We start from the raw sequence: 25,835 nt of genomic DNA, 5'->3' as shown, positions 1-25,835 counted from the left end.
GCCAGGCTAAATATCAAAACCAAAACCAAACACCTAGTCATATTAGATTTAAACTGCTGAAAACCAGAAATAAAGAGAAACTCTTGGAGGCAGCCAGAGGAAAAAAGCAGATTTTCCGTCAGAAACCATGCAAGCAAAAGACAGTGGAGTGAAATCTTTAAAGTGTTGAATGAAAAAACTGTCACTTGGCATAAAGACATCTTCAGACACAGGAAAAACAGAGAATTCATTGCCAGCGGCTGCTCTTCACAGGAAATGTTAGAAGAAGTTATTCAGGCAAAAAAAAAAAAAAATTGATATGGGTCAAAAACTTCACACAAAGAAATGATAAGTACTGGAAGTAGAATAAATGAAGGTAAAACATTGTCCTTTAAATCTTATTTTTTAATTGCTCTAAAACAGGGGTTGACAAACTATTTTTTGTAAAGGGCCAAAGAGTAAATATATTCTATGTTGGTAGACAACATGGTCTCTGCCCTAACTACTCAAATGGCTATTGAAGCACAAAAGTCCTTGTTACTCTTGGGTCTGGAGGGACGTGGAACTGTTAGAACAACCGGGAGGGCATCTGTATTGAAAGGGACACAGCCAACCTGTCTCACTTCGAGTTCCCCAGGAAGTGAACCTCAGGCTTTGAGGAGAGCTAGTTTGCTTGGGAGACACAGGAAGACGAGGAGAGAGTGAGGAATTGACGTTAAGAAAAGGATGGCAGATAGTTAAGTTAGTTTCCTTAACTAGATACTAAATGACCAATAGGCGCCTCATAGAGGTTCAAAAAACGAAGCGATCGACTAACCAATAATTTCTTGTTCTTCTGTGCCTGTAATTTGTGGGACTGGTCATGTAAAATAAATGAAATCACAGACCCCTATGTGATCTGATGGTCAGTGTGGTGGTGAACCAGGGAATCTTGCGAAGTGTCAGAACATGACAAGAAAGTAACCACAGAACAGAAAAATATTCCTGGTGTTACCTTAAGTTATAAAGGCAGATCTTAAAATTGAGCACACATGAAAAGGACGAGCACACATTAGCCTGTAAGGAAATACACCAAACTCTTCCTAACAGTTGTCTCTGGGTGGTGGGGGCAAAAACGGATTGTTTTCTCCCGTGTTTCTTTATAATCCCTCTGAATCTACACTTGTTTTATTATAGGAAATAACAACGGCCTTTGTTTTTGAAATGTATTAAAAACGTTTTGTTTTAAAAGTATACTTCAAGGACACAGCATCTGTAAGGTTCCCATTTAATGGTAAAAATGTGAAGTAAGTTTGCTCTGCCTGGGTTGTCTACAGGATAAAGCTGGGTCAAACGTAAATTCGCTCTTTCCTTAGCCTAGATTCACAGCTATCAGGTGATGAGCAGTGAAAACAAGTGTGTTATTATAACACTTGCCCCAGCCGGGCACGGTGGCTCAAGCCTGTAATCCCAGCACTTTGGGAGGCCGAGGCAGGTGGATCACGAGGTTAGGAGATGGAGACCATCCTGGCCAACATGGTGAAACCCCGTCCTTATTAAAAATACAAAAATTATCTGGGCATGGTGGCACGTGCCTGTAATCCCAGCTACTTGGGAGTCTGATGAGGCAGGAGAATTGCTTGAATCAGGGAGTTGGAGGTTGCACTCCAGCCTGGTGTCAGAGCAAGACTTTGTCTCAAAACAACAATAAAACAAAAAACAAACAAACAAAAAAACTTGCCCCTGAGGCACCTCAGACTTTAAGGTTTCTGTCTTTCTCTCTCTCTGTTTTAGATCAATAAAGAATGTTTATCCTTTAGCAAGCAAATGGCTCTTTACACAAACATCTTCAGATAGTAAAAATCACACAGCAATGAGAAATCCATTGATCTATTGAGTTAGAAAGTGGAATGGGTCCCTTCCCCTGCAATCTACAGGTCTTAGCTGTGTGTTCAGAGTGCACTTCCGCTTGCCACATCAGACCTCAGATTTTCCCTGTGATTAGAATACCCCATATCTGGCCACCTCTCTGGACACGTGCTTACAGAATGCTGCTCCTGCTGCCGGGCATCCTGGTGGCCTTCCTGTGGACGCGTGAGTTGCTTTTGACAAGGGACGTCCCGTTCATTGGAAGGGAGGCACAGAAAGTGTGGATATTTATTTACTTATTTTTATTGTTTTAAGTTCAGGGGTACAGGTGTAGGTTTGTTATATAGTTAAACTCGTGTCGCGGGGGTTTGTTGCGCAGATTATTTTGTCACCCAGGTGCTAAACCTCGTACCCATTCACTATTTTTCCTGATCCTCTCCCTCCTCCTACCCTACACCCTCTGATTGGCACCAGTGTCTGTTGTTTCCCTCTTTGCGTCCACATGTTTTCAACATTTAGCTCCCACTTATAAGAGAGAACATGTGGTATTTGGTTTTCTGTTCCTGTGTCAGTTTGCTAAGGATAATGGCCTCCAGCTCCATCCACATCCCTGAAAGGACGTGATTTTGTTCTTTTTATGGCTGCATGGTATTCTGAGGTATGCCCGTCAATTCCATTACTGGGCATATACCCAAAGGAATTTAAATCGTTCTATTATAAAGACACATGCATGCATATGTTTACTGCAGCACTATTTACAATAACAAAAACATGAATCAATCTAAGTGTCGACATTTAAATAGCACCATTTTCAGGTGGAACAAAGCCACATGGTCATTCAAGCTAAGCCGATAAATTCCACCATTACCCTGAATTCTTCAGGAAGAAAATGTAAACTTTACATTCAAGCTTTCCCTTAATATATAACAAACATACTATCTTAACGAACATCAAAATTTCACATTGAAAAATTTCAAAATTTTTGTTTTTTCTTTCAGACGCAAGCGGAGACAATCTCATAACACAACTTGTGACATCCACCACCAAGAAAAAAGGAAATACAGCGTTTCTTGAATGCCGAATAAAACCCAGTACCTTTAAGAAGAATGTATGTGTACACTGGTACCACCAGAAGCCAGACCGGCCCCTAAAACGAATTCTGTATATCTCCTCAAATGAAAATATTGTCCACGAACAAGGTGTCAGTGAGGAAAGATATGAAGCAAGGAAATGGCAAAGTGACTTGTCCTCCAGCCTGAGAATACACCGAGTCACCAAGGAGGACGCAGGGACGTATTACTGTGCTTGCTGGGACACACTGTGTCAAAGTACTCCACCGTAACTGAACAAAAACGCCTCCCGAGCCCGTTACACCTGTGCAAACACACACACCTCCTCCTTTCTACCTCCCAGAGGCACCTGGCTGCTGGCTACAGAGCGCTTTTCTCTGGTGTGTGTGTCCTGAGCAAAGTCCGAGCAGGAGCCCAAGAGCCCAATCTCTGATGCTTCTTACAGTGAGAAACTTTATCATCCAGCCTCACCCCTCTGGAGCCTGCACTGGCTTTTGGGCTGGTTTATTAACTTTGAGTGAATGAAAAGAGTGCTGGAAAATACAAGGCCTTTTGAGTGACACAGACCTGGGTTTCGAATTCCTGCTGGGAATACCGACAGTGTGATCTAGGAAAGTTCCTAACGCTTTTTCATTCTGTTTATCCAGCTCAAGTGGGGCTAACATTAGCCACCTCATAGATTCACTGACGTTTAAATGAGCCTCCATATATGAAAGTTTCTCACCTAGTGCTCAACAAATCACTTCCTTTGTGTCCTTTCCCATTATGAGTAAATCACTGAGCTATCTCAGATAAAATAAAATTATTAAAATATAAAATAAAAAGCTAAAACAGCAATGCTTAGAGACTTTTTATTTTTAGGTGAAGTTATACTCTTGTTGCTCTGGCTGGAGTGCAATAACATGATCTCAGCTCACTGCAACCTCCGTCTCCTGGGTTCAAGTGATTCTCCTGCCTCAGTCTCCCAAGTAGCTGGGATTACAGGCATGTGCCACCCGCCCAGCTAATTTTTTGTTTTTGTCTTTTTCAGTAGAGATGAAGTTTCTCCATGTTGACCAGGCTGGTCTCGAACTCCTGACCTCAGGTCATCCGCCCACCTCAGCCTCCCAAAGTGCTGGGATTACAGGCATGAGCCACCACACCTGGCCCCTTAGAAACTCTTAAAAATAGGCCAGGCATGGTGGCTCACACCTGTTGTAATCCCAGCACTTTTGGAGGTCAAGGTGGAAGGATTGCTTTAGGCCAGGAGTTTCAGAGCAGTTCAGGCAACACAGCGAGACTCTGTCTCTGAAAAACATACAAAAATTAGCGGGGTGTGGAGGTAGTCACTGTGGCCCTAGTTATTCGGAAGGCTAAGGTGGGAGGATTACTTGAGCCTAAGAATTCGAGGCTGCAGTGAGCTATGATGGTGCCCTTGCATCCCAGCCTGGGTGACAGAGCTGGAGCTTGTCTCTGAATAAATGTAAATCACATCTTACATCTTCCCCCAAACAACAGTAAATTACAACTTTAATTCTGAAAAACTAAAAATGCACATGGGAAGAGTGGAGGGTAATGAACCAAAAAGACTCTTTCCTCTAAAATTTTGCTTCAGTCACAATAGAGTATAGCATCACAGTGTCTAAAGCAGTAATTACACGAATTGTTCATATTTATCACACTGTGAGGTTTGGGCACACTCCTAATCTATAAAACATACTTAGTACTGCAAGAGATTGCAAGATTACAATCCCGTTTGTTACTAGACACAGTAAATATACTTTTCCTCCAATACTCACGATAATGCATAGCTACTCACAACTCTGACTAAATATGGCAAAAACGGGAGAGGAAACAGCGGTCAAAGATAGATGTATTTGAAGTAACACTTCATCATTCGCAGCAAACTGACACAAGAACAGAAAGCCAGACACCGAATGTTCACTCATAGGCGGGTGTTGAACAATGAGAACACGTGGACTCAGGGAGGAAAGCATCACGCACTGGGGGCAGTTGGGGGGTGTTGGGGGGAGGCATCGAGGGGTGGGGAGAGAGGGAGGGTGGGGAGGGATAACATAAGGAGAAATGCCAGATACAGAACGCACCTAAAGTAAAATAAATAAATAAATAAATAAAAAACAATGGGAGGTAATTGCTCCGAAGGGGAAGCTCACACTGATTTATCATAACAGAAGTGTTTTCATGAGATCTTCTGGGATTCGATAGTTCCTTCACACCAGACAAATACCACTGCAGCAGATCTCACTGCAAAGGGCTTTCACTGGTTCTGAAACAAACCTTTCCCTCCCCGCCACACAGCAGGGGCTCCACTGCACCTTCAGTCCTCATCTGTGGTCCTTTGCAGCACCTACTCCAATCAGCCACTGGCAACGTCAACCTCATGGGTTTTCCTTGTGTCTTTGGCTTGGGTTTGTAGGTTGACTACTCCTTCCTCAACATTTCGTAATAATTTTTGTGTCCGCAGTCGACTGTTTTCAGAGCCTCTCATTTCTCTTCCCCGCTTTTCAGATGGAGACAACAAAATGAGAATATCTCAGGACCAACTCTCCTCCAGCTGCAGAGTAGACAGAACAGTGCACATAGGCTGCAAGCTGTCGGGGCTTCCCCTCGAGAACACCATTGTGCACTGGTATCAACAAAAGGAAGGGGAGCCCCTGAGACGAATCCTTTATGGCTCAGCAAAAAATTACAAGCAAGACAGGCCTAACCCCCGCTTGGGGGCAGATATAGATGATAATATCTTTTACCAGCCGGGCGAGGTGGCTCATGCCTGTAATCCCAGCACTTTGGGAGGCAGAGGCGGGTGGATCACGAGGTCAAGAGATCAAGACCATCCTGGTCAACAAGATGAAACCCCATCACTACTAAAAATACAAAAATTAGCTGGGCACGGTGGCGCGTGCCTGTAATCCCAGCTACTCAGGAGGCTGAGGCAGGAGAATTGCTTGAACCCAGGAGGCAGAGGTTGCGGTGAGCCGAGATGGTACCATTGCACTCCAGCCTGGGTAACAAGAGCAAAACTCCATCTCAAATTATATATATATAAATATCTTTTACCTGATCATTAACAATGTTGCCGAGTTGGATGAAGCCACCTACTGCTGTGCCTGCTGGGATCTCACAATGTCACAGAGTCAAAAGGGACCTGAAAGAAAACCTTCCTATGACCACCCCCAACTGCTTTCACACTCATGCAGCCACAGCAGACTAATGCTCTTGTTCATTGTTTCACAGCCTGTTTGAACAGGGAGGGCCCTTGGAATTTATTTAATCCAATGTCCCCACTTCAAATGAGGAAGGCTGGGGCCACAGAGACAGCAAGTGACTTGTGTCGAGCTAGTGAACCAGAGGGGTAGGGCCACACTCTGCATTTCAGATTCTCAGTCCAGTGCCTCTTCCTGCCTCTCTTGTGGTCAGTGCTGAATTTCTTTCAGCAAAATCACGTTTCTTTCAGATGGGAACTGTGACAACTGTGCGTTGTCTTCCTCAGTGGTACCCCCAGGCCCCAGTCAAGTCAGATAGAGGCCAAACATGTATGTGACTACCACACTGCTGAGAAGGGGACAACAGGTCAGCAGGGATGGACTCCACGCTCCATCTCCCCATGTTGTTTTCCCATAGCTACTTGCTGCCCATTTTTCTGTAGCTTCCTATCTGTTGTGAAATCCCTACTAATTGGAGCAATTTCCCTGGTGTGCCCATCACACGTATGGGCATGTGGGAAGTAGAGATTAGCTTTCTGTCTGACTAGATTAGTAAATTCTTATAATAGAAGGATCTGCTTATCCAAGGCTGGGGTTTCCTACTCTTCACTCTGAAACCTGGAACCAATCCTAACTGTGTAGCCATGCACTTGGTTCACACTGGGCAGCCCTGGCCTGCTTTCTGCCTTGAGAGAGGGACCTAGGACTTGTTCATGTCCTAGGCCTTACCAGCCGCACCTTGAAAATAGCGACCGTATCTATATGATTACATTATAGCTCAGTATCTCTCTTTTTGGATGTCTGATAAATAGCCAAAAAAAAAAAAATTATCGATTCCAATTCCATTCCCTTCCCCTAATCTCCAAGCATGTATTATTTTTCTCTTCAGACTTTCTTATTGTGGTAAATGGCAAGTGTATATTGTATCATCTGATGCAATGGCAAGGGTGTTTTCTCAAGCAGATAGTGTTTTGTTGACTTCTGCATTTTTAATTTCTCCTGGTAATGAGAGAAGAGGTGAGGAGACCCAACTATTATTGAGTTTCCTGTGATACGAGATCTGAAGGGAGCTTATGGGAACCCTGGAAACTAGTTTCACCTGCCAGAAAGTCACCCACAAACCAGGCCCAACCCTGTGTGGCCCAATCTGAGATTGGAATAGGCTGTCTCAACAGAGCCCCTGACTGAAACACCATGGACTCAATGCAGAGAACACCCAGTCTTCTCTACAACATACTGCAGGTTTAGAAACTCTTGGTGTTTCCCCTGACACATGCAGGGCAGTAGACAAGCCATGGCGACAGTGGCTGTCACTCTGAAGTGCGTGGCTCAAATGGTCCCATGGATGCTATAATCTCCTGGTGTCACTGAAAGACAAATAAAAAGAAGGTAAATTGTAAGATATAACTTGATATTCAGATTCAGCTGGCCCCATTCCTCAGATTATTTTGCTAGGTGTTTGCAGTGACTATGCATTGCTTTTGAGAAGATCCAAGTTAATCATTTCATCTGCTTTTTATTTCATTTGACATGTTCTGTGATTCCTAGAAAGCAACACCCGGTATCCTATATATGGCCATTTGAGACACTGCAAATATCTTTTTTTTATTGCATTTTAGGTTTTGGGGTACATGTGAAGAACATGCAAGATTGTTGCATAGGTACACACATGGCAGTGTGATTTGCTGCCTTCCTACCCTTCACCTATATCTGGCATTTCTCTATATTATACAGACCTAGACTACACCTGGAAACTGTGCTTCTCCCATGCACACTTTCCAATTACACTCAAACAGTGAAGTAATTGATGAACAGGGTTTGGGATCGTGAAAACTTGAGTGGAATCCTAGCTCAGTTTGAACTCCCTAACTCTGTTTCCTCATGTGACTTTTAATGGTAATAACAATTTATGGGGTAAACGCATAATTGGTGCCTGATTTTTGGTAGACCCTGTATTTATGAGTTTTCTTTCACTATCAGAGAGCACAGGCTTATGGATTGTCATCCTGGATCAGGGGGAAGGGAAGTGAAAAGGAGATTTGGGACTTAGAGTAGAATATTAATTTCCCAAGACATTCCAGACACAAATTATAACATCTTTTATTAAATTTACAAATTTGGCTGGAGCTGTTCTCTATGAAACTGATTATCACCAAACTTGAAAAAGTGATGCAAAACCTCAAGCGATGCAGTGCCAACATGTGCTTTGCCTCACTCGACTTCTTGTTATTTACATATTTATTCATTCATAACCCATCTTCTTGGAAGCAGGATTTAAGTTGCCTCAGTTAGTTATCTGAAGACATCACACGCCAGTTAGAATGGCGATCATTAAAAAATCTGGAGACAGCAGATGCTGGAGAGGATGTGGAGAAATAGGAACACTTTTACATGCTGGTGGGAGTGTAAATTAATTCAACCATTGTGGAAGACAGTGTGGAGATTCCTCAAGGACCTAGACATAGAAATTCCATTTGACCCAGCAATCCTATTAATGGGTATATATCCAAAGGACTATAAATCGTTCTACTATAAGGACACATGCACACAAATGTTCATTGCAGCACTGTTTACAATAGCAAAGGCCTGGAATCAACCCAAATGCCCATCGATGATAGACTGGACAGGGAAAATGTGGCATATATACACCATGGAATATTATGAAGCAATCAAAAACGATGAGTTCATGTCCTTTGTAGGGACCTGGATGAACCTGGAGAACATCATTCTCAGCAAACTGACACAAGAACAGAAAATGAAATACCGCATGTTCTCACTCATAGGCGGGTGTTGAAAATGAGAACACATGGACATAGGGAGGGGAGCACCACACACTGGGGTCTGCTGGGGGGAATAGAGGAGGGACAGTGGAGGGGGGTGGGGAGTTGGGGAGAGAGCATGGGGAGAAATGCCAGATATAGGTGAAGGGTAGGAAGGCAGCAAATCACACTGCCATGTGTGTACCTATGCAACAATCTTGCATGTTCTTCACATGTACCCCAAAACCTAAAATGCAATAAAAAAAAGATATTTGCAGTAGGAAAAACAAAAAAGACATGACAAATGTGGGAGGGGGGATGTTTGTGTTCCAAAACATAGGGTTAGACGCAAAATTGCTCATCTTTATACGCATTCATTTAGGTTTGATTTTATGCCTTTAATAAAAAACTGGACATTATGGTCTTCACATAGTTCTTTTTTTTTTGTAAATTTAATAAAAGATGTTAGAATTTTTTACTTTTTTACATTTTATTACTTAAATCCTTTTCTTGAAATGTAGACAATTTCTAAGACTTTGATACTTCCCACATGGTCCGGGGATAAGGAACAGCAAGGACAAATAGGAACTGAGTGGGCATCATCCCCTCTATGACAGGTGCAAATGGTAATTGACAGTCCGAAGTAATAATAACTTAGAAGTTTCAGATAAAAAGACACAGAAATAGGATGTTTCCATTCTACCTTATGAAGTGAAGTCTCTCTCTCTGAATTATTGCATAATCAGTTTTTAGCACCTGCTGTGTCTCAGGCTCTATTATGAATATCGTACAAAATTCCTGGGAAGTAGGTCTAATCCTCTCCTTTAAAAGATGAGGAAACCAAGGCTCTTAGAAGTGTCTGCTCAAGGGCACATCACCAAGAATGGAAGAACTGGAATCTGAACCTGGGTTTTCCAATTTTAAAGTGTGTTTTTTATTTCATTCTCAACTTCCTGAGATAATCATTTATTTCATAAGATTCTTTTAAAAACTCAAGTAAACCTGTTAATGTTTATTGCTCTAGCCACTCTGTCCATATCCACCATCACTGCAGCAACGCAGTCCTTGGTTGCCTCTTACTGGCTTCTGGTGACCACCTATAAAACCATCTGCTTCACCTTAACTGCTGACCTGGTCAGTGCCCCTTTCTTTCTGCTCGGCATTTATCTTCCCAAAGTGTAAATCTAATCATGTCACTTTTCTCCCTAAATCTTTTAGCAGGTCTTCATTGTCCATTCTTCTTTCAAAAACATTTATTTGAAACTACCATAAAAATAGAAAATTTTCCACCTTTTTGCTTTTTAAAAATTAATGTGTTAAGGTTCTCCTATTTCAATCTCATGCCCCTTTGCCCAATGGATACAATTATTCTCCTACATGTCCCTTCTAGCTTTGTAATTTTAATCAATTTGGGCCCTATATTATATGAGGTGAGGTAGAGTGATATTTTTATTTTCCCAAAGAATTATTTTCCTATTGTCCATTTCTAAACAATCCATTGTCTTCTTACAATTTAAAAATGCTGCAGTGCGTTTTAAATAGCCACACATACTTGACACATTTTCTGCAGAATTTCTATTTTATTTGTCTGTCTCATTATTCTTACATCAGTATTGTATTATCTCAGTAGCTTTGTGATAAGTATTAAGATCTACTATGCCCAATGTCTATTTGCTGAACCATTTTTCAGAAGATTCTATTTTTATCATCTCATATTTATTCATCCCTATACAAGTTAAAATGAACTTATCTAGTTCAACATTAAACCTTACACCCTTGAACAACAACATGTCGTAGTAATTTTGACTGAAATTGATGGAAATTTATAGATGAATTTAGGATGCATTGGCCTCTTTATGATAGGAGCTTTTGATCCATCAATATATGTTTCTCCATTTATTTAGGTTTTATTGTATGCCTTTAGGAAAACTGAATACTGTGTTCTTCATATCGTTGTTGTATTTTTTTGTAAATTTAATAAAAGAGTTTATAATTCATTACTTTTTTACATTTTATTACTTAAATCCTTCATGGCTCTTGAAATATTGCCAGCTTGTAAGACAGCTGATGCTTCCCCTCAGGGTCCCAGAATAAGGAAGACCAGGGGACAAAAAGAGACTGAACGGGCATCACTCTATCTGTGACAGGTGTAAAGGGTAATCGGCAGCTCCAAGTAATAATTTTGAATTTTCTATTAAAAAGAAACCCTTTCCAAACATCATTTTCACTCAGCCCTGTTGTCGTCTCCATTGGATTGGGAGCTGTGAGCTGCCATGTATGGATAGGTGCCCTCTGTGACCTCGTTCATACCTTCCTGAATGAGGACGCATGGTACTTTAGGCTGGAGCAAGGGTGGATCTCGAGTGGACATGGAGGTTGTCACACACAGCCTGTCCTCCTCAGTCCTTTCAACTGAACACCTCATCTGTACTCAGGAGATCACACAGCAGACTCTGGCTTAAGATTGCAGATTTTCAACATATCAGATAACTGGATTTTTTTGGGGGGGGTCATGGCATAGTTTAAATAAAGAATCTATGATTTCATGGGAGATAGAATTCTACACATTTCTTCTGCTATTCCAGGAAAAGTGATAATAACTCATTGCAGAACACGTTTCCTTATTTGGCATTGCTTTGGTGAAGCATCATGTTGCCAAATGGTAGAAGTGACTTTTTGAAAGTGAAGACCTTTGTTTTAATTTCTCAAGTATGTCTTCATTGACACATTTGCATTTTCAGTTACTAAAGAGCTTCCTCTTTTCAGAACTATCTTCCCAAATTGCTAACAGAGAGGCCCTGGTGTTTGTGAGAAGAGTAGAGCTTTTCCTTTGATGTAATCTCAAAGCAATTTCGACACATTGAGCACCTGGAAATTAAAAGAAAAAAAAGAGACAATTCTCTGAATACTGTTCCTGGTAATTTAGAAAAATAGTGGGTTAACCCATTGAGCCTGCTGTTTTCTCTTCCTGCTTTTTTTTTCCATTTCCCTTTTCTGTTGGTGCTTTTCAAAAATTACTGCCTTAAAAGAAACCAGGTAATTTATCAGGGAAAATGACAAACTATCAGATGTCGCAATACCTATATTCAAGGACTTCCAAAAAAGCCAGAAGATCAAATTGCTGGTTCAAAGTTGTTAGACTGCTACTCATGTCATGAAGACCAGAAGGCTGAGATTTTTGTAGAAGCTTAGACCAGTGTGATATCACTGGCTGGATTAAGATATTTGCAGAGGGGACTAAGCTCATAGTAACTCCGCCTGGTAAGAAACTTTTTTTCTGCTTTTATCCCCATAATGAAAAACTGATAGACGCTTTATAGAAAAAAATGATCAACCTTATCTGAATCTTTCACATTCCTGGCCTCAGTATACGAACAGCAATTTTGCCAGCTAGGTGGATATGGAAACTAAAGAATTCTGTACATGTTATCTTCCCTTCCCTGTCTGTAAGCAGATTGAAATTCTGCCTTTAGAATACACACACACACACACACACACGCACACACACACACCATAGACTCTGGCTAGAAATTAAAATGTTTTGAGAACCACGTCTGTACACCATTGGTGTAAGTTCTTGGTCCAAGGACACTTTTTTATAGGTCTTTTAAGTGGGAGACATAAAAATGGAATTTTATTAATTGCTCCTTCTCTGTATTTGAGATATAACATAGTGCTCCCTTCTCCTGGTAGCCTGCCAAACCCATATTATTGATTTTTATCTCATCCTGAGAAACAGTGAAGAAAAAATTAATTCTTATAGTAAATTACCATAGAAGGTCAATACATCCCGTTTGTTACTGCTCTTGCTTCTTTGAAGGAGGCTGAGGTCAGTCAACATTTATACTGTTGGAACTCCTGCTATATCACCTGGAAATGGCCCAGTTTAATAGAATTTGTTAGTTCAAACAGCCATTTCAGCTCCATGGTCAATGAAAAGAGTCTTCATGATTTTACATCTTCATTTGTTCATTCATCCTCTCAGCAAATATTAATTGAATTGTTCTGGATGTTAGAGATAAAAAGGCAATCAAGACGCAGCCTCAACACTCAAAAGCTGCCAGTCTGGCAGAAAAGAATTCTAGATTCTGGGGCCGGGTGTGGTGGCTCAAGCCTGTAATCCCAGCACTTTGGGAGGCCGAGGCGGGTGGATCACGAGGTCGAGACCATCCTGGTCAACATGGTGAAACCCCGTCTCTACTAAAAATACAAAAAATTAGCTGGGCATGGTGGCGCGTGCCTGTAATCCCAACTACTCGGGAGGCTGAGGCAGGAGAATTGCCTGAACCCGGGAGGCAGAGGTTGCGGTGAGCCGAGATCGCACCATTGCACTCCGGCCTGGGTAACAAGAGTGAAACTCCGTCTCCAAAAAAAAAAAAAAAAAAAAGAATTCTAGATTCTGGCTTGGCTGGGCCCTGCCCACGATCTTTGGCCTGTGGCTGCCAGAGAAGCAAAGGTCTTGGGTTCATGAGCTCGTTTTCTTTCTTAATTCATGTAGCAGTTATTGCTTATAAGATCTATGTATTGTGTTTGGTGGAATAATTTGATAAAATGACCCTATATTGTCCCCTTAAGGAGAAAATTAATATTAGTACAGTTTATTGAGAGCCAGACACCGTGCTAAATAGTTTCAGTGTGTTATCTCATTCCTCATCAGATCTTTACAGGAGATCCTCTTATTTCCATCTCACAGATGAGGAAACCGAGGCCTAGAGAAGATCAGTTATTTTCTTAAAGTCACATGACTAGTCACTGTGGCAGTTTAGGATCTAGCTAAGGCTGTCTATTCCAAAGTGCCTCATCTGGACCCTTATGTGATGTTTAGAAATATTAAGTCATATTTTTATACTTTGCATATTTCCTCTTCTGTAGCTTGACCTTATGAATGGACACTTTAGTTGACTGTTTTTGTAGTAACAAGTCACAATTTGTATTACTATTTGTACATGAATACAAGTCTTCTGCTTGTAATTATGGCACTGAATTTCTCTCCCCTCCAAAAAGTCATGTGGAATGTGCATTTATTAAATACTCAAAATATAATTTTTAGGGTCTTTCTACAGGATGAGTCATTTTGACATCATCCCACTCAGTTGTCTTTCTGTATCGGCATCAGATTTGCGAGGCACGTTGGAACTAATGAAGGAGCTATTGCACCTATGCTGCGTTGCAGTACTAAGGTGCATAACTGGGAGCTGCCTCAGTTCTCTGGTGAGTAGTGCAGGATTTAATTCAATGATCTGGAAACTGTAAGGGTATTTCCAAGTCAAAAGGAGCAGTCTTTCAGCAATGAATCACCATTAAGAATTCATATTTTGTAACAACTCTTCTAGTATTCTATCAGTGAGAATTGGATTCTAAAAAATAAGTTACTTTATTTTTATTTATTCATTTATTGAGATGGAGTCTCACTCTGTCACACAGGCTGGAGTGCAGTGGCATGATATCTGCTCACTGCAACCTCCATTTCCCGGGTTCAAGTGATTCTCTTGCTTCAGCCTCCTAAGTAGCTGGAATTACAGGCGCCTGTCACCATGCCTGGCTAATTCTTTTGTACTTTTAGTAGAGACAAAGTTTTACCATGTTGGCCAGGCTGGTTTTGAACTCCCAACCGCAAGTTATCTGCCCCCACCTCAGTGCTAGGATTACAAGCATGAGCCACCACACCCAGCCAAAAAGAAGTTACTTTAGAAACAATCTAGATACCCATCCCTCCAAAAATACGAATCACAAAATACCTATAAATCATATCGAATTATCTATTTATTAAATGTCAAACATAAGTATCCTATTATTGTTTCTCTTTGAAAATTAGGAAAATACTAAGTCTAAATTACACTTAAGACAAAGTACATACATGAAAACCGTTTAGGGAAGATTTAGAAGATTCAGGTAAAATCATGAGAAAAGGTAAAATCAGACTCTCCAATGTATATGACACAAGGAGAGAATGTACATAACCCAAAGTGCACAGGATAGAGGAAGGTGGGTTCTTAAATTCCTAATTACACTCAGGTCTGTTGCGATTTTGTTTGAGCTCTGTCTTGGCTTAATGTCAGCAGGGCCAATTTTTGTGTATTTATGTAAATACTGAAAAAATTTTTGGCACAATTTTAGAACAAACACAAGGGGAGTTTCTTATAAAGGCTTCTCAGGTGGTGGGCAAGAGTTTGGCAAGAAAGTCAAGGTGTTTGGTCCCGGAACAAAGCTCATCGTTACAGGTACGTTTTCTTTAAATTTTGCAATGTAAGGAAGGATGGGAGGTAGACATGCAGGAGCTGGCTCAGAATTCTAGGATTCCCTCCTGGTTTGGTCACTAATCATGGTGAACTCTCCAGAGAGGTCAGGTGGCTTGGATCATGCCTTAGGAGTCAGACCTTTTCCTGCTCTAGCATGGGAGACATTACTAGGAAGCTTTGACCCACTGTGGGTCTCTGAAGGAGGGAGGCCTTTGGTATCTCTCTTTGAAAGTTTTGTAAACAAGTTTAGTTTAGAGATTTTATTTCTTCAATTCTCAAAATAACCAATGGAAAAGAGTGAAACGAAATCAGCTATCCTCATCATTTGATCACTGAAAGATGAAATATTTGATAATTTGACCAAAGGATGATTAATATCAAGTGTCAACATATTTAACAGTGCGACCATATTCAAAAGTGACATAAGCTGCATTTATGGCTTTTTAAAATCAGTTCAATAAGTTGATTTATTGTTTGTTAGCTTTAAAGATGCAACTTTGCTTGGATGAGAGAAAGCATCTTACAAAGATGCTCTTAGTCTGTTAGATCTACTGAAATGAAAGTTTTCAGAGAATTTTCACAAAGTTGATAAAGCATTGAAAAAAGTGAAAGCAATTATATATTTTTGTTTCCTCAGTGGTTGAGATCATATGATACAATGAACTTGTAAGTTAAAAAGTGACCTTCCGAGTCTCTTTTATCCGAATGACTTAATGTGAATCATAGCAATCAAATTCATAATTTGTAATTTTCTGAGAAGTGATTTTTCGGGAAAGTGTGGGGCAGGAAAAAGTATAGACTTTCTTTCTCGATGACTCATGGGTCTACCACTTTCTATGTAATTGTTCTTTAGGAAGTGTACTTTGATTCACCAATTATTCAAATTATAAAAATACCGGTTCATTAAAAAAAATTGGAAAACACACAAAAATAAACAAAAAATTACAATTTTAAGTTCACCCTCATCACATCATCATTTTGTTATACTTTTATTTCAACGATTTTCGATGCTTTTGTTTGTTTTAGAAAGTTGGAATCATAGTAAATACACAGTAATAGATATGGCTTTTTCACCTTCATACTACTTCATAAACCTTCTTTTCAAATGTCCTTAATATTTTTCAGTAACAGAGCAGAGTTGAAACTTCTGATTTAAAGTTGATCTGTACAATAAAGATAAAGGAGATTATTTATCGCAAGTGAATGTTGTAAAGATTAAATGAAATTAAATATGGAAATTACCTACCAGACTGCCTGGCACTTGGTAGGTGATAGAAATATTAATTTCTCTTCCAGAATTCAAGTTACAATCCATGAGGGGTCTTTATAAACTCGGGAATACAGATAAATGTATCAATCCCCATATATTCAGCAGCTCACTTCAGAACAAATATCACTATTTGTAAAATGCTTTCTATTTCTAAACGACCGACTGTACTTGCTTCTAAAAGTAATTAGAATGTTTTACGTATTATATCAAACACAATCTGTCTGAATAAAAGGTGATTTTTCATTTTCCAGAGAAAATACATAGAAGTTTAAGAAAAATCTGTATTTTTCCCCTCCCCCAACTTCATGATGTAAATTTATGAGAATCTAAGTAAAACAGTCAAATGTCTATGTATAACTTTAATTTCTTAACTGGATCATACCTGCAAAGTTAAAAATTATATCAATAGCAATATCCATTGAGAAATATTACCTTTTTTGCCCTTCTATTGCATTAAAAATTTTGTTTCAATGCTTCACATGCATCTAAAGCATCTACCTTAGAGCAAATTTCTAAGCCATCTGAGGTCTCAGTGCCCATTTTGGAATCCCCATAGAATGGTGTCTCTGGATATGTTTTCCCAAGAAACAATTATCCATTCACAAAATGCAAGGAATTTCTTTTTTTCCAATTTATTCTGTTATTCTACATTTGTATGAAGGAAGTAAAAACTGTAGGGACCTTAGCCCCAAGTAATAATGACCAAATCCATGATGAATTTCTTTGCTTTTTTTTCTTTTACCAGTGCATTTTACCAAAACTAACATTCATCGAGTTCATTTCATGTTGCTATCTCATCTAGTTAGTACTTTTGAATCAAAGTTGAGTGTCAGAAGAACATTTTTAAATGTGAGGGGTTACACAAGGACTGTAACATAAATTAGACACCTCCCCATATAACAAGAGAAAATTTTGGGAAAGAAAGCCTCATTATATGTTCTGGCACTTTCTATCTAGATTTAGTATGTAGGTGTCCCTATCACAGAGGTAGGATTTGCAAACATATTCTCTATTCCTGTGTCTTATGTGAGCCTGACCTTACAAAACAATGAACTCCTGGGGACAGAAGAGAAACATGCTATAATGCACAAACTATTTGTTATTTTCTTAAGCTACCTGTTTCCAAAATCTATTTGAGAAGACCTAATTAAAATACACAAGCACAGTCAGACCATTAAATAAACACAGGTGATCGAAAACTCTAAGGAAAGGAGAAGGAAAAAGGCCTGTGATTGTCTAGCAAGGAGCACAGGTTAAAATTCTATGCTCAGAGACAGGAGAGAACGGTAGGGGAATATGTACTTCTTACTAACTGATAAAAAGATGCACACCAAATCTTCAAATATAATATTTTTTCCATTAGAAAATTAGAAAAGGTCTTTGATGCATGAGTCCTTTAGAAGGAAATGGAAGAGTGGGCTTTGGCTTCAACTTCCATTTTGGAAAATGAAAAGAATGGTCACAAAGCAAACCCATTGTATATTACTGCATCCGTTCTGTGGGAATCCGGACATTTAATGAAATGAACGGATGGTGATGCTCAGCAGACATGATCATGCAGATAACATGTAGCGATTTAAAGTGACAACAGAGAGAGATTTGAGGACAATGCCTCCTGCCGTTTCTCTAGCCATTCTGCCTTGGAGGGCCAAGCCAGTAGTTTCAAGCTGGACTTTGGTATAAATTCAGAAGTCAGTCTGAGGCTGAAATTTCTGATAAAACTTGGAATGCAAATATGTTGTGCCGCCGATTAGGAAAAAGAGCCATTTGTTTTGAAAAACACAAGTGAAGAATTTCCATACACTGTCCGCATATATTAGACTTTAGTCAGTGTTCCCTTTGATTTTCTTAACACAGCAGGTAAGGCAAATGATAGCCTATTAAAAATTGGGCGTGTGGGAAGCGTGTTTCCGGTGATGCTGGGGATGGTGGCTTTGAGAATCCTAGGCACGTCAGGGTGAAATGGAATGCAAACGGAGGAACTGAGAAATGATTCTTCCTGCTTAATTGCTGTGATTTAACTGCCACTCCCAAATGCTGAATGTTTTTAAGTAAGGGCAAGGCTTTATACTATGGGATTAAAATGGCATGTCAAGGCTCACAATAACAGCAAACAGACTGCTAATCGTAACAATGATGATATCATCACCATAACCTCTTGTAATTCCATAGCACTTTTTATTTTTTGAGACAGGGTCTTCCTCGGTTGCCAAGGTGGGAGTGCAGTGGCGCAATCAAGGCTCACTGCAGCCTCAAACTGTCAGGATCAAGTGACCCTCCTGCCTCAGCCTCTCGAGTAGCTGGAACTACAGGCATGCACATCATGCTCAGCTAATATATTTTTTTTAATTTTTAGTAAAGATAGGGTCTCACTATGTACTATGTTGTCCAGGCTGGCTTCGAAGTTCTGAGCTCAAGCAATCCTCCCACCTCAGCCTCCCAAAGTGCTGGGATTACAGGCACGAGCCATTGCACTGGGACCTGTAACATTTTGATCAAATTGCTTGTTTATAGCTTCTTTCATTTTGGTCTCACTTCAGTGCTGGTAGTGATGTCGGACTGATTTCCACTAGCATCTCTGTTTTTAGATAAATAAAACACCAAAAGTTTTAAGCTGTCTGATTCATTGAGCAACATAACATTTATGAGCAAAATGAACGACAACTGGAACCCTGGTGTTTTGAGAATCCCAGACCACTAGAATTTGAAGAACTCAGGGAAACTGACTTAAAGTTTTTGGTATGGATTGAATCGCTGTGGGATTATTATTTTAAGAAAGTCTTTGGTAGTGGGACAACACTTGTCGTCACAGGTATCAGAAGAATACAATATTTCCAAGGTAATAGAGGGAAGGCAAGAAATGATTAAATTGGAACAATGTAATAATGTTTAGAAAAGAAGAGGAATTTGATGGGGATTTGATGTAGAAATCGCAGGAGAGATTTTAAAACAAATGCTTATACTAAAAGAGAACCTAGATAATATTGTACAAATATCATAATAGGATTTTGCTTTGTGCATATATGGACTTCTATAAAGTACTCACATATGATGTATGAAATGTTATTAAAATATTTGTCCCTGAGGCAAAATGTATTATGATGGGTAAGTCTGTGATAGACTCTATCAAGTGGACACATGTTCACCTCTGATAGTCCAGCGTGTTGTGAAAGAACCCGGGTGTTGGAGTCAGCTCCACCACTCCTGCTTAGCAAACTTGGGTGATTATTCTCTTGCCTCAGTTTTCTAATCCATAAAATGGGATAGCACTATGCATTCAGCAAGGTTGTATGAGAATTGAAGATGATAGTGTGAATTAAGTACTTGGCACACTGTCCAACACAAAACAGGTGCCCAACAAATATTCTCTGGATTCGCATGTAAAGAGAGAATGGGATTTACTATGGAGAGTTCCTTTCAGTCCAAGGAATTTATAGAACAGCTATTCTCCAGAGGATTCAGCTGTACGTCTAACTGCTCAAATGGAAGCTTATCTTAAAATCCACTCACACACACACATCCAAATTGAACTTAGAAATATCAATTCATTTCTTGTTAGCAGACTGTTTAATCACTTGGCAAAAAAGTTATATTAAGATGTTTATTTTTTATTTTTGTAGTCCTTTGTGCTTTACATAACCCTTTATCTTAATTGATATCATTTCTAACACCAACATATTGGTCCTAAGATTTATAGCCAATTAGTTTAGGGTGCTGTTCATACATTTCAGAAAAAAAAACAGGTTAAAATCTTACAAAAAATGGTCAAGATGTCAATTAAATACAGTTGGAAACATAAATCTGAAATACATATTTAAATATAAAATGGCTATAACTATCTAATGAAACAAATGAGAAAAAGATAACACTTAAATAAGTTCCCATATGTAGATTTAATATATCATACTGTCTATGGAAAATATAGTTGATATTTGGTAAATTTACATAGAATTTACTGTTGCATTTTAATAAGCTACAAACAGGCAGTTTAACTCAAATCTACTATTTGATTATGCGAACAAATGTACATAAAGGTGGGGAGGGATAGCCTGGGGAGAAAAGCCAAATGTGGGTGAAGGGGAGAAGAAAAGAAAGCACACTGCCATGTGTGTACCTACGCAACTGTCTTGCATGCTCTGCTCATGTACTCCAAAACCTATAATCCAATAAAAAATTAAAAAAAAATAAATAAATATCTTTATAATATTATTATATTTCAAAAAAAAAACAAATGTACATAAATGAATCCAGTAGTTTTGTTATTTTAAATAAATAAAATATATAAATTCTATTTATCATTGAAGTAAGTAGAATGGTTGCCATTCTATGCATTATAAAAAATTTTGACCATAAAAAACACCCTTAAGACGTACATTTAAAAAAATCATGTGGCAAGATGATCCAGAATATCGGCCTTTACCATGTATCATCAGGTTTGCTATTTAGTGATTAGTTAACGATTACATTGAGAAAGATACGGAAGTTCCAGATTCGTTTTGTCCTGAAAAGAATGAAACTTAAAGAGTCTAGCTAAAGAAGAGGGACAAGAGGCAGTGAATGCTGTGGCACCATACAGAATAGGTTCAAGTTTATCACTTGATTTTTAATTTCTTTAGTACGATGACTAAGAAGTATTTCCGAGAAGAGACACTAGTTTCTAAGATGAACTTTAGATTGGAAAACATATTGATTAGAGACTAAAATTATATACATATAATGTACAATTGAAACATTAATCTTCTGTTTTATAGCATGCTTTTAAAAGTAGAAACAAACTATATAGTGGAGAAATATACACTGTCTTACAACTATAACAAGTAAAATACTATCTGCACTAAAAGCAAAGTATATGAAATTAAAATAAGCACATTATGCCTAATTAAATTTATAGCATGCTCAAAAATTAATCTTACTGTATATGTTAACTAATTTTGTGTGAAAATCAGAAGCTTTGCTACACAAATGTAAATCATCACGAATTTTTTTCTTTTATTCTCAAATGAGAAACTTAATTCTTACTTCTTAAATAAATTGTTCAATTATTAAACTCACTTCAAACCAGCCAAAGCATTTGAGTTTCAATTGGAAATCAAATGAGAAAGAATTGCAGCATTTATAATTTCAGTTATTCGATTAAAAATAAACGTATAACCCATTCACATTCCAGATTCCAGTGATATGCCTTTGTAAACATATGATGCTTCATTATGTGTCTTGACCCTATGCCTATAAGAAAGTCTGGAATCATGACTTTTAATACAGCAATTACATACATGATTCAGCAGGCTTAGACAAAGACAATAATGGAGCTTTAAAACAGTTACGTCACATATAGGACAGATACAAATTCTGGGAGAGACACCAAAAGTCAAAATATAGAAATGCCGATTTATACAGACCTTCTCATTAATAGGGTAAATTTATTAAAAAACAGTCTAAAAAACGCACCCCTGGTGCGTTCTTAGTTATGCTTAAACTTCAAATGAAATTCCAAAATAAAATGTGCTTCTGGGTAATATTTTTAAAGCAAAACAAAATTTTGACAACTGCCTTACTGGATAAAATTAATACAAGAGTATTTCTGAAAATCAGTAAAACTTCTTAATAGGAGTTTTGCAAATGTTGCCATTTTGCCTCTAAATTCAAGACATGGTGAATAATTTGGAGGTACAGCTGTAAATACTGGATCACCCAAAAACCTGGAGGGCACAGATGTTCAATTGAGATATTATATAAAGTTAGATATTAACCAGAAGGACTGCGCATATTATACACATTGAAGCTACACGGTCAACTTGATATACAGTACGTATATGTGGAAGTAGATTTCCACCAAAGCAAGCAACTGTGTATTTACTGTTAACAATAAAAGTGAAAAAAATGGCTAGGCATGGTGGTTCACACCTATAATTCCAGCACTTTGGGAGGCTGAGGCAGGCAGATCACTTGAGCACAGGAGTTTGAGACTAGCCTGGTTAACGTGGTGAAATGCTACAACAAACAAATATTAGCCAGGCATGGTGGTGCATGCCTGTAGTCCCAGCTACTTGGGAGGCTGAGGTGGGAGGATCACTTGAGCCTGGAAAGTTGAGGCTGGAGTGAGCCGTGATTGTGCCACTGCATTCCAGCCTGGGCAACAGAGCAAGCCCCAGTCTAAAAAAGAAAAATCAATGAAGTAAGTACGGCACATCACAGAATCGGTAAATGGAGAGCGGGAGTGTGCAAAATTGCGGAACAGGAGACTGTATGTTATTTGGCCAAAGAACGTAAGTTACAAAGGATGGGAAAAGAAACAAAGAGTCTCATCTGTAGAGAGATCTTTAAAGTTACCTGATCGTCTTCCCCTTTCCCCTGACATCCACTTTGAAAACATGCTTCACTATGATGAAACAAGAGATTAAAAAATAAAAGAAATATGTTCATGAATGTTGGAAGCCTTGGTAGGAGTCAGTTAAAAATCATACTCCATCACAGCATGGGCAAAATAAACAAAGGCCCTGTTTTCATCCAGCATCTGACAGTTGAGAGCTGTGACTTTCAGCAAGTTGTTTAATTTCTTAATCCTGTTTTCAACATCTGTAAAATAAGCACAATAATAAGTACTGTGCAGCCTATCCTGGGTGAAAGCCCACGGTGGACACCAGCTCACTAGCAACTTCTCTTTTTGACGTCTCTTTTTGTTGCTATGTACTAGCCATTCCAAACCATGCAATGTGTGTGTTTCTCTAATCATTCTTTTAAATTCATATTCCATTTCTCCCCGTAGATGAATATCTTGGTGCAGACATTTCCCCCAAGCCCACTGTTTTTCTTCCTTCAATTGCTGAAACAAAACTCCACAAGGCTGGAACGTATCTCTGTCTTCTCGAGAAATTTTTCCCGGATGTTATTGGTATACATTGGCAAGAAAAGAATAGCAACACGATTCTGGAATCCCAGGAGGGAAACACCATGAAGACTAGTGACACATACATGAAATTTAGCTGGTTAACGGTGCCAGAAAAGTCACTGCATAAAGAACACAGATGCATCGTCAGACATGAGAATAATAAAAAAGGAGTTGATCAAGAAATTATCTTTCCTCCCATAAAGACAGGTACGTGTCTATACTTATCATCTCTCAGAACACTTCTTTGAAAGGGAATACTGCACTTTTGTTCTTTCAGTATTAATGAAAAACAAACATAAATCTTTCTTAGATGTTATTATACTTAATGGTAGCATAAATGCCCTGCTAATTTTCTACAGAATTAAAATGGTATAGGTTTTGGAGAAAACAAAATGGAAGAAGTTACTGAAGCTTTCTCAGACTCAGCTCCATTATGCAAAATAAGAAAGAGAAATGCTGTTTTTTAGCGTTGTTAGATGGATTAAAGGAAAGAACATACATGGAAGCATCTAGAAAACTAGCACATGGTAAACGCTCAAAAGGAGTTCTCCCTTCTTTTGATGACTTCGCTTGATTGGGAAATAAGAACAAGTATACGTCTTTCAGGATTGTTCTACCCAAGCAGGCAGAGCCACTCACCTCACTCCTGCCACCCACAAAGTTTAACCTAGAAACGATGGGTTCATTGCTGACAAAATGACGTTTATCCGAAGACGCCAAAATGTGGCTCCACACAACAGAGAATAGTCTTGGCCCCTGCAGTTTTATGAAGGCCTTGGGTTTTTCAGATTTTTATTTTATATATTGCCATATGGTAACATTTCATAATTAAAGGTTTACCTGTACATATGTTCTTCCATTCTCCATAATAAATGCATTTTCTGCCATTGGTGAGTGCAGCTTAATCAACAGTTATTGTACTGTGATGGCATGCCAGGCTTAGGCTGCAGAAATGTGGATGAATAGAGGAGGATGAGTTACTGTCCCAAGGAGGATGCATGACAGTGCAGAGAAAGTACTTTTTTCCTGATCACTCAGGGTCACCCATGATTCATGCACGAGGTCCCAAAACAGTGCCTTTGATGCAGACTGTGTAGATCTCTAGACAATCAGGCAGAGGGCTGAACGTGCCCTGGCCCAGTGGTTCAAGCCCTCACTATGTGTCAAAATTCTGAGTATGAGTGTAACAGTCCAGCAGCTCCAGAGTGGCCATGAAAAAGACCCATTTTGGGCTTTTCCCTATGGTTCACAAGTCCTTTTTAGCTAGTGAGGAATGAGCATTAACAAAATGTTTGCAGACCTTTGCCATGTACCATTCCAGATTTCTAGGGCAAGTCTTTAGCTTCTCAGATCCTGAGTTTCTGCAGTGATCAAATGTGATTTCAAGAGTTACCTTGACTTGCTCCTGGGACTATGATGGAGAGCAAAGAAAACAATGGCGGGAAAATGACTTGCTTTCAAAACGCTAGCATGGATGTGTTCATTTGTGTATTTAGGGTATTAGGTACAGCGTTTCCTAAAACTAACTGAAGTAGGGTTAAAAGACAGTCCCAATTTTCTATTTCCTTTGCTGAGACACAAAGGGGAGGCAAATGTGCAAAGCTTGAAGTTAGTCTTACCACCGTGCTTAAATGTCCAATTAGTAAGTTCTGATTTTTCTTCTCTCTTCGTTTTCTTTCTTTTTCTTTTCTTGAGACTGAGTCTTGCACTGTTGCCTGGGCTGGAGTGCAATGGTGCAATCTCAGCTCACCACAACCTCCACCTTCCAGGTTCAAGTGATTCTCCTGCCTCAGCCTCTCAGGTAGCTGGGATTATAGACACATGCCACCATGCCCAACTAATCTTGTATTTTTAGTAGAGACGGGGTTTCTCCATATTGGTCAGGCCGGTTTCAAACTCCTGACCTCAAGTGATCTGCCCACCTCAGCCTCCCAAAGTGCTGGGATAACAGGTGTGAGGCATTGTGCCCAGCCAGGTTCTAATTTTTCTAGTGATCAGTGCAAAATAAAAGTATAGTAAGTTACAGGGCAATGAATATCATACAGGAAAGAAGTTGCAGTTTTATAATGTGTTTTACTTTACACTAAATTCTAAAAGTAAATTTATTTTTTGAGACGGAGTTTCACTCTCGTCGCCCAGGCTGTAGTGCTGTGGTGGGATCTCGGCTCACTGCAACTTACACCTCCCTGGTGCAAATGATTCTCCTGCCTCAGCCCCCTGAGTAGTTGGGTTTATAGGCACCTGCCACCACACTTGACTAATTTTTGTATTTTTAGTAGAGGCAGGGTTTCGGCATGTTGGCCAGGCTGGTCTCGAACTCCTGACCTCAGGTGATCCATCTGCCTCAGCCTCCCAAAGTGCTGGGATTACAGGTGTGAGCCACCGTTCTCAGCCTAAAAGTAAAAAGTCTTTCATGCACTTCTCAAGACAACTAAGTTAAGAAGGACACTTTTCTTAATGTCATTCTACAGTAGATTTCTAATGCTCCTTATTGGAAGTTTGTTTTTCTGATAAAAGCTAAACATATAAAAAGGAAGTGATCGTATTATATAATAATGAAGTGCTTTTGAAGCACTTC

At 39.3% G+C, this 25,835-nt stretch overlaps 1 protein-coding gene across 2 annotated transcripts in view; it reads left to right on the top strand.

Moving 5' to 3' along the window:
• The window catches only part of TARP (TCR gamma alternate reading frame protein), a 63,156-nt gene that overhangs the window by 26,959 nt on the left and 10,362 nt on the right, over window positions 1-25,835 (top strand). Inside the window, exons 3-4 of one of the 2 annotated variants that reach the window (XM_054237007.2) lie at window positions 15,027-15,080; window positions 23,135-23,464. In XM_054237007.2, coding sequence (XP_054092982.1) covers window positions 15,027-15,080; window positions 23,135-23,464 — 384 coding nt within the window. Of the gene's footprint in view, window positions 1-13,905; window positions 14,071-15,026; window positions 15,081-23,134; window positions 23,465-25,835 lie in introns of those variants that run through there. The other variant, XM_054237006.2, reaches the window with a different exon arrangement.

This window comes from Callithrix jacchus, chromosome 11 (genome assembly GCF_049354715.1).
Source record: "Callithrix jacchus isolate 240 chromosome 11, calJac240_pri, whole genome shotgun sequence".
Lineage (NCBI taxonomy): Eukaryota > Metazoa > Chordata > Mammalia > Primates > Cebidae > Callithrix > Callithrix jacchus.
Note: the sequence above shows the minus strand (reverse complement) of the source record. Positions and strands in the feature narration are given on the sequence as shown.